General features: G+C 57.1%; 1 protein-coding gene across 1 annotated transcript; it reads right to left on the reverse strand.

Moving 5' to 3' along the window:
* Nucleotides 1-253: 253 nt before the first annotated feature.
* Nucleotides 254-1,806, reverse strand: PPDPF (pancreatic progenitor cell differentiation and proliferation factor). The gene is made up of 4 exons (XM_075721326.1): nt 1,722-1,806; nt 843-920; nt 573-669; nt 254-365 (listed from the first exon to the last, which is right to left on the reverse strand). The coding sequence occupies exons 1-4, from the start codon at nt 1,774-1,776 to the stop codon at nt 254-256; spliced, it is 342 nt and encodes a 113-aa protein (XP_075577441.1). The 5' UTR covers nt 1,777-1,806.
* Nucleotides 1,807-13,511: the final 11,705 nt, after the last annotated feature.

Genomic DNA, 13,511 nt, shown 5'->3' on the forward strand with positions numbered 1-13,511 from the left:
GCAGCGTTTTAAAAGGCTGCTTGACTTTATTTAAGTTGCCACTGTACAAGTACAAGGTAAATAAAACGTGTTACCCAGTCTGTGTGGAAAGGGCGTAGCTGCATTAAGAACGAGTAGAAAAGCTGGTGTGGGAATCGTCGGGGGCTGGCTGCGCTTTTTTTCTTACAAAGCATCGCTTTTGCCTTGGAGTAGCCTGTCTACGGGGGGGGGAAGGGGCTGTGCCTGCCAGCGTGGGGAGCAGCCGCCGACCCGCTCACGCCACGGGCCCGGAGCTGGGCTCGCTGGCGTGACGCCTCCGTCCCATGCCCGGGGCCGGCGCCAAGCCACATGCCATCGGTCCCGTCGTCACCCGCAGCGCTCCCGAGCTGCAAGACAGAGCAGAGGAAGGGTCAGGCCCACGCCATGGCGCAGCGGCATCGCGCTGCGTTTGTTTCTGCAGCGAAGGAGTCGGTGCCCTGGGCAGGACGGTGTCACCCACTGGGCCAGGCTGCACCTCGGGGGGACGCAGCAGGGGTGTCCCCCCACTGCTCTGGGTGCTCCCCCGCGCCCCGTCGTCCACGGAAAGCACTCACTTCTCTGGGGACTCCGACACGGTCGTCATGGCCGGGTGAGTCGCCTTCCCGAAGAAGAAGCTGGCCCACCAGTGGCCGGGGTCGGACTTGGGCAGACCTGGGGGACAGTGCGTGCCACGGAAAGTCTGGTACCACCCGGCCAGCCCCGCTACCACCCCGCTCTCATCCCACAGGAGAGGCTGGGTCAGGGTCACCTCCAGAGCGTTTTGCAGCGGAGGGGCCGGGAGCAGAGTCCCCCCACGGCCCCAAGCCGGGACGGGTGACACTTACCCGGGGGGTGGGGGATGACCTCCCCAGAATACTCCGAGCTGCCGCAGGAGCTGTTGCTGGATGTGGAGCTCAGGCGCCCTGTGGGGAGATCACGGCCGTCAGAGCCGCCACTGACGCTGATGCGGCCGTCCCTGGGGTGACACGGCTCAGCGTCCTCACTGTCTCGCTCCAGTACTTGCCCAGCTTTAGTGCCAAGTCAATAAAAACCACTAGGAAGGAAATACTGGCGAGATTACAAGCTGGCCAAGAGCAGGTAGCAAAAAAGCACCTGAACACCTCCATAGGAAAACACCTGCAACCGCAAGGACATTATTTAATGGCTTTGCATCTGTATGCAACACTTGGCAGGCCTTTGCAGATGACCCGGGGCCAAGAGGATGCAGATTCTTGCACATAATCCATGCAGTTTTAGTCCAACTGCTACAAGTCTTTTCCTAGTTTCAGCCCAAGGGGAATACTTTCATCCCCTCTGGTTTAGGCAATCCATTAAACCAGAAAGTCTCTCCCCTGGAGATGTACCAGTAGCTGCCATTGCCCAGACTGGTTTTGCAGCTCATTTCCACGGCAATGGTGTGAGATGCATTTGAAGCTGTCTAAAACCTTAGTAACCCGTGAAGGAGATTGCCAGACCCATCCCCAGCCGGTACAACTGGGCAGGGGCTGCGGGGGCCCCAAGGAGGGTCCAAGCACCAGGAGGGACGGCTGCTGGCTGCCCCCCTTTCTCAGCAAGGAGCCTGCCAGCTCTCGTGGGGCTTCAGCTGAAAGCACGCACCTGGGCTTCATCCCTGCCGCAGCCACATCCCCCCGAGCCTGGCAGAGCACCCTGCCCCGCTCGCCCACCGCCCCGAGCCCGCCCCAGCCCCGAGCGCGCGCCCTTACTTCTGTAGTAGTTGTGCGTCGCCATGAGCGAGCCGCTGGATGGGATGGATGCCATGGCTCTCAATCTTGGTTCTCGTGCGGATCTTAAAACCTGCGAGCAGAGGGGCAGCTGTGATGGCAGAGGGGCCGCAGCACGGCCCCCGCAGCCCCCACCCAGCCGGGGCCTGACCTGCGCCCACACACGAGAAAGCTGGAAGAGTTTAAATGGCACCAGCGTCGTTTCTCCAGAGATTTGGCACGCGTACCTTCACAGTGGCACTGCACTGGGTACAGACACCAGTGCTCGTAGGGTTACGCACGGTTTAAATCTGCAGCTGCGGAGCTCTGGCCGAGAGCTACGTGCAAAGTCAAAATAATTCTCTCAGAAACAACTGCCTGCGCAGAGCACGGGCCTGGCAAGTCTGCGCAGCACCTTCCCCAAACCTCACACGGGTGTTCTGCTTTCTCGCAGAAATCTGGTTCCCCTCACTGTATCAACAGTTGGGAGTTATGAAATCTCAGGCAGAGATTGCGTAAGTACCAAAGGAGTATTTTGCTCGAGGCACATACCGAGGGTTTTCCTGCAAGGGGTTCCAGCCCCAACCTGTCCCCAGCAGCACCTCCGCCACCCCCGAGCCGGGGGCAAAGCTGCCAGCCCTGCACCGTCACGCACGACGCGTCCCCCCCTCCTGCAACATCCGCTTCCAGCACGGGCAAGAAAATTGCTCTCCCTGGCCCACAACATGCCCAGTGCTGAGCTGGAGAAGTGTTTTTCCTCCTCCTGGTACGAAGCACCTCCCTGCTAAGACGCTGACTTTTCCCATGCCCCACGGTCTGATCCTTTCTTGCCCAAGCAAGCTCCGAAAAGGCTCAGCCAGCCCAAGGTGCCAAGTGGCAGCAGAAGGCGCAGTCCCTTGGGCCTGCAGGACGCCGAGCCCCACCGCCATCCGCAGCGACAGCAAATGCACCGCCCGGGCTGTCAGCCAGGCACGGGGGGGGAACCCAGCGCCCCGGGACCCCCACCACCCCCTGGGTGTCCAGGTGCTCCCCGACTCTCCAAGAGGCTTTCCCTGCTCTAATGATGCACCCACTTGTTGCGTGTCGTGCTACAAAATGTCCTCCACGCACTCGCATCCAGCGCAGTAATCCTTAGTGGAGAAACTGAGGCACTGAGCCGCCTCCCCGAAGTTTCACCCCAGACGGACTCGTCGCAGCCTTGCAGCTGACCCCTTGCAAAGCAACACACGCCCCCCACCCCTCCCCCAAATTGCTACGGGCCTCCCCGTTTCCCTCCCCACCCCCGCCGGGGCTGCGCGCCCGGTCGCAGCGCACCTGGGCTTGGCGGCGGCGGGCTGCGGCGGCGGGCTGCGGCGGGCGGGCACTAGGGCCGCGCGGCGGCGGCGCCGGGGGAACGCTGCCTCCGCTCCACTCCGCTCCGCACCGCACGGCCTGAGCCGCGGCGCTGCCGGCTCCGCCCCCCGCCCCGCCCTTTTATCCCCTCGGGCTCCGCCCCCCCGGGCCGCGCAGCCAATCGGCGTGGGGGGGGCGTGGCCGGACACGCCCCTTCCCCGCGAGGGGCGGGGCCTGCGGCGGCGGCGTGTGCGCAGCGCCGAGCACCGGCGGGGTGCGAGGGGAGCGGGGGCCGGGGGCGGCTTTGAAATGAGGCGAACAAATGCGTGAATAAATAAATGCGGACTTGAGGGGCTTCTGAGCTGGCTGGGCTGTCTCAGTGTGGGGGGAGAGGGCTCCAGTTTGGAGGAAAAAGCCTGCGGCGAGGTCTGAGTGCGGCCCGCGCCCAAATGCAGCTCGGCCGCGGTCGGGTACCCCTCTAATAGCGTGCGGATGCTGGCACGGAAACCAGCGGGACCGCAGGGCACGAGCCCTGCCGAGCCGAGGCAACGCCGTGCCTGTGCCAGAGGCAACCGGAAACCTTGCGGAAAATTGCTTTCTGCCCGGAATGGAAGTGCGGTTGAGGACGCAAAGTGAAACCGCTTTTAAGTGTCCGAACCGCGCTCTGGAGAGACGCGAGAGGCTCACGTTATCTCCCTAAAGGCGGTTTGATATTTGCTATCGCCAAAGCGTTACTCATTTATTCTCTCCCCCACATTCAGCAATAACTTCTGCGGCCAGGCATGCTGAGGGTTTGCAATAAAATCTTGCAGCTTGGGTGCAGCTCTGGGAAGCGGTGTTTTGGGAGGGTGATGCTCTTAAGCCATTTTAGGGTTTGGAGACAGGAGGGGGCCCATTTCCCGGGGCGCTTCTTGCACAAGCTCTTCATGCAAGGGGGTCGCTCCTCCCGCGGACTGTGATTTTTGTTATTAAGCCGGAGTTACTCATTAAGCACCAGCGGCGAGCAGCCAGCTTCAGGGCAGGCAGCGCCGGGTTGCTCCGGGAGGATGTCGATCTCCCCACGCAGATCGTGGGGCTGCCAAAGGGCCGAGCTGCCCCTGGGGCTGCGCTCCTCAGCAGGGCAAGACCCCCCGGCGTGGGGACACTCTGGGTCACCCGTGTCCCCAGATCCCCCCGCCTGGCCCACGGCAGCGGGGCAATACTCCTGCCGTCACCGCGGGGACGGGCGCCTTCCCCCGTGCACAGCCCGTATGCACGCTCCCAGGAAATCATCCAGGACAGCTTCGGGGAAAGCCTTGGCACCACAAGGCTGTAAATAAATTGTGTATTTTTCAAGTCTACCCCAGAGGTTTAAGGACCAACACAAGAGCATGTGTCATCCAGCTCGGGACCAAGTTGCTCCAGCCGTGCCTCAGTTTCCCCATTGATGATACTGACTTTCCAGGGAAGGAGTTGGCTAGAGGCTGTGATGGACTTTGAATACCCAAATACCAAGAGGCAGTTTAAACAACCACGTGGCTGGTTTTGTGCCCAGCATTAGGCTTCGCTTTTGTGCCTCATGATCAGGTTTGGTCGGTGGTTTGATTTTGGGGTCCCTGGGACGCCCAGGCCAGCCCTGCTGGGAGCATTCGCTCCCAGCCGTGCCGGCTGCAAAGCACGGAGAGCTCTAGGGGACAGGCTCGGAAGGTTTTTCTGGCCCAGAAGGGAAAGATAGAAAGGTTAAAAATTGGGTGCTTCAGATCTGAAAAGTCACCCTTGTTTTAGGGAAGCTGGTGTAATTTCTCAGGTTCCTCCTCCAATCCTTCCTGGGAGATGTATCCCTGCACCCCAACTCCCTCGAGTAATCTACAGAGCAATAAGAGGGTATTGATATAGCGAGTATATTCCATAATGGAGTGTATTCTTCCCAGCGGATACAGGATGGCTTTGTACCCCACCGAGCCCGGGTGGGCTAATTGCTTTTATTAATGATAGAGCAGAGATGAACAAACACTTCACAGTCCCTTTGCGCAACGACACCTCTGACACCCACGTTTGGGGCAGCTTTTTAAAGGACCAGCTCGTTAAGCAGACAGCAGCGGCGGCACCATCCTTGCACCCATAGCAATGGGGGATGAATCGGGGCTTCGCTGCTTGAGGGAGCTCCGTCTCCCCGCGTGGGTGAATTACAGCCTCCAGCAAAACGTGCCTTGCTCTGCTCTTCATCCCAAAGCCAAATCCGCTTTGCCTTGATGCAGCGGGAGCAGCGCCGGTGGGACAGAGCAGCCGGGGGGATTGACGGAGGATCCAGCCTGGTTTCCCAGGACAAAGCCTGTGCTGGGTGTGTTGAGGAGAGGAAGATAAATTTCATTTGTATTGATCAAGAATCAGTTGTTTTAAAAGCAAGCAGATGACAAGATTTGGACAGATTTTCTCTTCGATTTTCCTCTAGTTGGAGCCTCTGAGTTGCCTGCGACTCTCCGTACAGTTCGCTTTTGAGCAAGGTTTCTGTGTTTTCCTTTTTTTTTTTTTTAAATCTGGGTCTCTGGGCTCCATGTTACAGCTCGCAACTGGCCTTTGTTGTCTGCTGGTCATGTGTGCCGTTGGGAAATCACCTTTCGTGTCACGTTTTGCACTCGGCAGAAACATCTGGAAGCCAGCAAAGGCTGTGGAGCTGAAGGAGCTGCTGCCTCTGGATACCAGCAGCACTCGCGGGACATCACAGCTGGGTGTCAGCTAATGCTGGGGACGGTGGGGCACCCCGATGCCCAGCCAATGAGGCTAAATGCTGCTGCCAGATTCCCTCTGGGGATGTGACATCCCAGCGGCTTCAGGAATTTGGTCAATGATGAGAAAGTCACCCAGCAGCTCCTTCCCCACCGCCCTGCGCCGGAGCACACAGCAGTTTTCCTCCCGGGTAAGAAGGCAGCGCTCACCCCTGGCACAGCAGCAATGCAGACTTGAGCTCTCTTACAGTGCTACGGGAGGGCCTCATCCTGCACCACGGAGGGTTTTGCTCAATTCTCCCTCTGTTGAGGACCTCTCGCTGCAGAGGAGGGAGCAGGCACGACCTGTGCCCAGGCTCTGCCCTCCTACTCCTCCTGCGCTGCACTTTGCCAGCTGCGTTGCTCAGTGCCACGTTTGGGATTGGGGCAGCGTCCGCCCAGCGCAGGCAGCTGCTGCCACCTATGGATAAAAAAAATAGCCAAAATGTTCACCGCAGACACTACAGGAGGGCCATGCTCTCCTCCTGCCCGGAGCCTTTGCAGCCACGCTGAGGTCAGAGCAAGGGCGGCTGCAAAACCAAACCCATGGTCGCGTCGTGGCCCGACACAGATGCCCGGGTATCTCCCTCTGCCCGCATATGTTTAAATTGGAAAAGGGAATGTCCTGGAAATGCAAGGGGTGACTTTCCTTAAGCACAAGATGAGCAGCATGTTTTACCTGTCGGCCGGAAATTGTGCTCCGCCTTTCTGGGATATACGCAGCAAAGTGACCCAAGGGCCACCTTGGCAGGAGAATAAAGCAAAGGCAGATCAGGGCACGCATCGCTGTCCCCGCCGTGATGGGAGCAGCTCTGCTGTCCTCACCTGCGGTTTGTGCCGAGGGGTGCAGGTATCCAGGGCTGATTTCTCAAAAGGCTCAGGGAATTGGCATCAGGGCCCCCCGGAATTCTCAGTCTGATCTGCAAACATGCAAATTGTGGTGAGAATTAGGTAGAAAGTCACAAACTGCCTGATTTGCCCATGCAAAAGGGATGTCTCCAATTTGGAAAAAGCAGTGAAGAGAGACTACCGCTGCTCGCTGTAATCCCGAGGCTTTAGGTGAACTTGGTCCCACAGGTTCCCGACTTTTGGCCCATCTGTTCCTCTGGACAAACTGGAAAATCATCTTGCAGAAACCAGCAGCGGCGCTGAGCCGGATCCATCTCTCTACAGAAAACTCTCAGACCAGCATCTCCTTCGTGGGATCGGTGGAGATTTCACTACCACTCAGTGAATTCAAAACATGCGCAAACAAATTCCTCGCTAGTATAAATATTGGGCTTTGATGGGAGGTTGGTTCACCAACAAATTTTCTCATTAAGTTCCCTGATACTTATTTCTCCCTCTGGATGCATCCAAAGCTTATGCTGTTAGCCAGGTACCTCCAGTAACAGCCCTTCGACTAAAGCGATCCAAAGGTAAGAGCAGCCAGGGCTCTTCTCGCTCAGTGGCCGTGGTTTAATAAGAAAAGCCATGCCCAGAATTAATGCAGGCTTTTCCTAACTCAGAGAGGTGCACGCCTGCCAAAACAAACACATCAATCTGTCGTAGCTTGATACGGCACCAGGCTCCCTTGCTGTAAAACCAGTGCGGTCCAGGAGCTCCCTAGCATCCTGCAAACAGCATTAAACCACAGGGCAGGGGTGTCCTGTCCCACCTGGACTTGACCTAGGTCAAGGTCTGTCCCCTCCTTGGCACATGGGGAGATTTACAGCATCAGCTTCTCGCAGCCCTCGCAGATCCAGGCATCAGAAAAGTCAGGGTGTCCCTGAAGAGATGCGTTTGAAGTGGTGTTTTTCTCCTCCCCTGGAGTTAAAAAAAATTCCAAAGCATGGAAATGTCCGTCCTGGCTGCTTCCTGGACAGACAGCGGCTCCAACTGAGCAGTTTCATCCTCCACAGCCTCCTTGCTGCCAAGCAGCATCTTGGAGAGCAGGATAAAATAGAGTAGCAATATTAAAATGGCAGTGGGGAAGGTGAAGAGCAGTGCAGGAGTTAAAATCTTCAGAGGCAATCCAAGTTTAGGTGAGGAGCTGCTGCATTTGACCTGGGGATGTGCACCCAAGGGTGTCTTATAATCCCTGGGGTGCTGCCGTGCTCGGAGAGGTGGGATGAGGGAGCAGCGTTGGAAGGTGCTGGAGGAGCTGCATGCTGCAGGTATGAATTTCTGATAATTTTATCTCTGACACTGCCACCTCTCTCTCAGCCTGGCTGAATTTGGGCCAAGAGCCTGCGAGCTGTTTGCTGGGGACATAGAGGTATGGGGTATGTGTGTGTTGTGGTTTCTTAAGAAAAGGGATTAAAAATCAGCCCAGCCTGCCAGGCTGATCTCTGCAGCAGCCCCGCCGAGCCAGCTGGAGGGCCAGTGGATGGGTCCCAGCTCATCGGGGATTTATGCCACACGCAGAGATTTTGCTCCCCTGCATCGTTGCAACAGGATTCCCGGCTTACGGTGCCGCTGACCGGGTCGGGGAGTGCGGCCGGGGGTGGCCCAGCCCCTCCGGGGTGATCTTCCCCTGCTCCCCGCGCTGCCCCAATGCCCTCGGTGCCTTGTACCCTGGGGACACCTCTGCATTGCTTTGCAGGCTAAATGCTGAGCCTTAGCAACATCCGCTGCTCGTATGCGGTATTTTAATAAAGGATGGAGAGTTATTAAGGCCGGTGAGTTACCACCAGAGGAGGGATTTCGCCCCATGAACGCGTGATGTCCAGCCGTTATTCAAAAGTGATTAAAATGAGAAGCTGCTCTGCTGCGCTCCCAGGGGAATGTGGGCACCGGGAGCCCACGTGGGAGCTGCCTCAGCACCCACGGCTCCGGAGGCTTTCCACGGCAGAGCTGAGTGTTAGGTGTGAATACCTACAAACACGGGCGATGGGGCACGGCTGCTGTAGGGTGGAGGGGTTTCCCCATCTCGACCCTGTAACTCAGCCACTTGGTGGAAAAGGGGTTTCTGGAGGAGCATCCCCATGGCACGCCTGGAGCCACGTGCTACCACCCGCGCCCAGGGTGGATGAGGCCAGTTTGAAAGGCCTTTAAGCATTGTCCCTTCAGCATTGCTACCTCGGATCGCCTCGGGCACCCGATGGCTGTGGCTACACCGAAGCCCCGCGGGGCAGGTCCCGGCGGTGCGAGCAGGATGGTGGGTCCTTGGGTGCAGCCTTGTGCAGCCCACCTTGCACAAGGCATGCTGCTGTCCCATCAGGGATGACACCAGACACCGTCCCCAGCTGGCCAGGTGGCTGGAGGGCTTGGCCATCTTGCTATCGCCTCCAAAGTTTATTTTTAAACCTCTGGCTCCAATTTAAAGGTATCAGCAGCATGCGCTGAGTGCAAGACCTCAAAATACTCCCCTCGTCTTTCTTCCCATGCCTTTCTGTCTCATCATTTCTGTCTTCATCTCCCCTCTCCAGGTCTACAGCATGAGCACAAGCTGAGAAAACAGCTCACATGAAAAGTTTCATGAAATTTTCTCCTGTTTGGTACCTTGGGCTGGGAGTTCTGCCAGGCAAACACGCAGAGAGAGGCACGACAGGTCAACACAGGGGTCTGGAAAGGGTGACCTCAAAGCCAACCCCATGTAAACATGTTCTAGAAACCTCTGGGAGATGCAGCGGGGAATCCCATCCATCTTAATGCCAGTTAAGATGGGGTTTAACTGAAATGTGAATGCCCGTTTCATGTGCACCAGCTTTGACACTTGGGATTGCCATGGGATGATGTATAGACGAGGAGAGGACGGCCAGTGTCTTGGCATTTTGGGCTTGACCACTTCCAGCAGATGATAAATGCTGAAACATCTGGGTGCAAAGCCTCTGCAAAGCCTCCAAAACTGGTGTGGAAGGAGCTGAAACCCTGACCATGGGAAGAAGGAAACCTAACAGCGCTCACCCCTCCCATAAAGCTGCCCTTTGGAGGACAACTGCTGCCCTCCACGCTCTGATCTGCTTTACTGATGGCTGTTGCATGAGGCCAGCGTGAGGCCCGGCATTTCTTCCTTTCAGGGAAAATATCTCTATTGCTTTGCATGGGAAGAAGGAAGAAAATAGCGATTTATCGCCATTCCTGTGTCCAGCTCCGACTTTTCCCTGGCGAGAGCAAGGCTTCTGGGGTGACATCAGGGCAGGCATCCCTCGTGGCTGCTGTCTGCTCTGCCTAAACCCCCGCCGTCAAAGGAGACCTCATGCATTTTATAGAGACAAAAACACAAGCGCTCGGTTAGCTGAACGCATTACTCACGGGAAGAAACACCCCCAGCGCGAAGGCAAATTCAGGCAGGCAGCCTGGGGTGTTCGCATCCCAGATACATACAAATTACCGGCACTGCGGATTATTCACTCTCCCAGTCACACCGTGCAGGGCCCTCTTTGGAGGGGAAAAAAAAAAATCTCAGTTATTATGCCTGGGCAGATGGGAATTTTAGCACAGCTTAGAGTGTCAGATCCTCACCCAGGGGCTGTGGGGCTGGATGGGGTTGAGGTGGTGAGGGAAGGGGTAGTAGAGCCCTGCCACGCAGGTCTGCAGCCTGCCCTTCCCTTTGGGGGGGTCTCCGTTTTCTTGAGTGATCCCAAATCATTTGGTGATGGTTTTTGGGGGCGGGGCGGGGGGAGGAATCAAGCCGAGATAGGATGTACAGGAATCGTTTCAGCTGGGACCTGAATCTGAAGCCAGATGGAGGGAGACGAGGCACTAAACTTCAGCCACCCCCGGATTTTGCCTGCTCCGGTCTCTTTTATTTTACATAGCTGAACATTTAAGGACAGATTGCCACTATTTTCCAGGCGGGAAAACAGTTCCACTGGGGCGTGACAATTGAGCTTGATGGTTCACAGGGACCGCAGGCGTTCAGTGAAACCCTTTTCTCTGGGCACGGGCCGGACCTGGGCAGGCAGCTGTGGCTTTAAGCTTCTCGGAAGCCGGGCACAAAGTGGCTTAACCAGGCTGGGATTAGCCAGGTCTGACAGCCCTCTCCCCTGCTCATGCCCCGGACTATTTATAGCCCGATGAGCCGTCAGGCTCTGTTTCATTGTAGAATTAAAGCACAGTTCCCTGCCTGGGAAAAGGGGTGAAAATTCAAATTCCCTTTACCGGAGAAGGAACGGAGAGAGGAGAGCTCCATCACACACTTGCCTGGCCCGAGCAGCAGAGGGACCTGGATTTGCTCCATCTCCGCAAAGGCTGAAGCCTTCATTAGCAAATGCAGCCTCTGCTCTGCTGCGGGCAGTTCCCAGGCTGCCTGCAGCCCTTCTATAAAAAGGGGAGGTTATTTCTTGGCAATGCGCTAAAATATGGATAGGAAGAATAAAGGATTTATATACGCGTCCCTCCTACACGTTATCGCACTTGGTGTCCATCCCTGGCACATCCAGACCTGGGGTAACGCTACTGCTCCTATCCCAAAACAAGGCTGAGTCAATCTCTTTAAATGCTGTCTCAGAGCCTTCCTCTTGGAAGTTTCTTTTTATTTCTTCTGGCACTCGGTTCATTTTATGTTGTGCAAGGAATGCTGCATAAAAGTAAAAGAATCTTTCCTATCATATTTCTAAGAAAATACCAATGAACTATAACATTCATAAAAAAAAGAAAGTCTCCCTTTAAGCATTAACGGGAGGTTAGTAACATTTTAATCTACATGATGTATAAGTTTTTAACCCTTAGACTATAAAGGTAAGAGTACCTTCATAAGAGTACCTAAGAGTACCTGATTTAGCTGTTAAAGTCACTGGAAGGATGGTCTGGGCCATAAAATTGGCCTGGATTGTTACATAGCTTAATTCAAAATTAGCTTTCTTTTGACCTATATTTGTCTTTGGGACACAAAAATTTTTGCATTTGTCTTGTAATTGCACAGCTGACGCAGGTGTAAATACTCTGGCCCCTACATGTTATTTTTTTTTATGCAAAGAAAGTTTCGTGGTGTTACCGAAGGAGATTCCTTGTCCTCCTAGGACTTGAACCCCATCTCCCATTAAATAAGATGACGTTAATAAACCGCAGATTCCTGAGCAGCCAACATACGTGTTGCAGGTGCAGAAATCTGTTTTGCTCTATTTGTCCCTTGCTTTGCTGTCGCTCCTGGGTGAATGCATTCCCACCGAGGCAGAAATGTGGGTCAGTGCCCGTGGGGCTCCGCCCAGGGATGCGTTTGCTCCGTGTGCTGCGCGGGGACCCCTCTCCTCCCAGCACGTGTGGGAAAAGGGCCCTTCCGCACCACTGGCCCCACTGCGGGCAGAGCAAGGGCTGTGGTACTTGGTGGCCCTGGGCCCCTGTCCCATGCCAGCCCTGTCCCTTCACCCCCCGGCTGCCAAGGGGGATCTGTGGGGGTCCAGGCCCTGCTTGGCCTCCACCTACCCCACTCCCCCTGGACCAGGATTTCCATCATTTCCCCCCTCCTCCAAAAAGCCTTCCCTTCCATCTCCCTCTATTCCTTCATCTTCCTCCCATCGCTCGATCTCCAATCTCTCCTTCTCCCCCATCCCTCCATCTCCCTCTCATGCCTTCATCTTCCACCCCTGCGTCTCTCCTATGTCTCCATCTTTTATCCCTCCACCTTCCTCCCATCCCTCTGCCTTCCATCCTGCTGCCTCCCTCCAGCCTCTGCCTACCATCCTTCCATCTTCCCGCTCCTCCATCTCCCACCCCTCCATCTCTCCCCCAGCTCTCCATGTCTCCCATCCCTCCGTTTCTCCCATCCCTCCATCTTCCTCCCATCCCTCCATCTTCCTCCCATCCCTCTCTCGCCCATCCTTCCCCCTCCTTCCCATCCCTCCATTTCTCCCATCCTTCCACCTTCCCTCCCTCCCAGCTCCGTCCCCCATCTCCCCCCCACACACCTCACCCTGCTCCCTCCCTCCTCCTCCTCCTCCTCCTCCCCCTCCTCCCCCCGGCGCGCCTCCTCCTCCCCCGCCCGGTACCGCATTGCCGTAGTGCGGGGGGGGCCGCTGCATTGCGCTGCCGCCGTCAATAGGTGGGCCCCTCCCGGGGAGATAAAGCCGCCGGAGCCCAAGCTGGCAGCCTCTGCCGCCCCGACCGCCGCTCCGGTAAGAGCTCCGGGCCCCCCCGCCGGGGTCCCGGCCGCGCCGGGATGGGGCCGCTCCGCAGCTGGGGGGGACCGGGCTTTGGGGCGGGGGGTGCTGCCCCGGGGGCTGCGGGGGTCCATGCACGCCCCCCCCCCCCCGGGGTGCTGTGTGTGCGTGGGGTGCTGCCGGCCCCCCCGGGGGGGGGGGTACCCCCGGGGAGGGAGGGAGAGGATGGGGCCGGGCCATTCCTTCATCCCGCAGGTGCCTCTTCCCGCAAGTGGGAAATAACCCGCTGCCCCCTTCCCCAGCTCCCTGGGGGGGAAAAAAAAAAAGAAAAAAAAGAAAAAATAGAAATGCCCAGTTCCCCGAGCGGTCCCCGCATCTCCCACCCTGGGTGCGGGGGGTGCCCCCGGGGGAGAGGGACCCGCACCCAGGGCTGGGTGCTGGGGGGGACCGGGCATCTCAGCTGCAAAATGGCCAGATCCGGGCGGGAGCTGTTCAAGGGCGGGGGACGGAGAGGGCAGCCGGGGCTCTTGCTGCCCAGGGAGGCTTCTGGCGGGGAATATTCTCGCCCGCATGACTGAGTCGCTATTAGAGCAGCAAACTCCCCCTGACCTCCTTTACTTTTACGGGCAGATTCGTAAAATTGGATTTTATTAGACGTCAGATTAAAGCTCCTAATTGTGCTGGGTTTGTGTAGC

The sequence above is a fragment of the Pelecanus crispus genome, chromosome 14 (genome assembly GCF_030463565.1).
Source record: "Pelecanus crispus isolate bPelCri1 chromosome 14, bPelCri1.pri, whole genome shotgun sequence".
NCBI lineage: Eukaryota > Metazoa > Chordata > Aves > Pelecaniformes > Pelecanidae > Pelecanus > Pelecanus crispus.

Excerpts from the sequence above, each read along its gene's own strand:
- PPDPF (XM_075721326.1), bottom strand. The coding sequence starts at position 1,776 with ATGGCATCCATCCCATCCAGCGGCTCGCTCATGGCGACGCACAACTAC. Across the intron at positions 921-1,721 it reads GACGCACAACTACTACAGAA|GGCGCCTGAGCTCCACATCC; the intron begins GTAAGGGCGCGC and ends ATCTCCCCACAG. Across the intron at positions 670-842 it reads GGTCATCCCCCACCCCCCGG|GTCTGCCCAAGTCCGACCCC; the intron begins GTAAGTGTCACC and ends ACTGTCCCCCAG.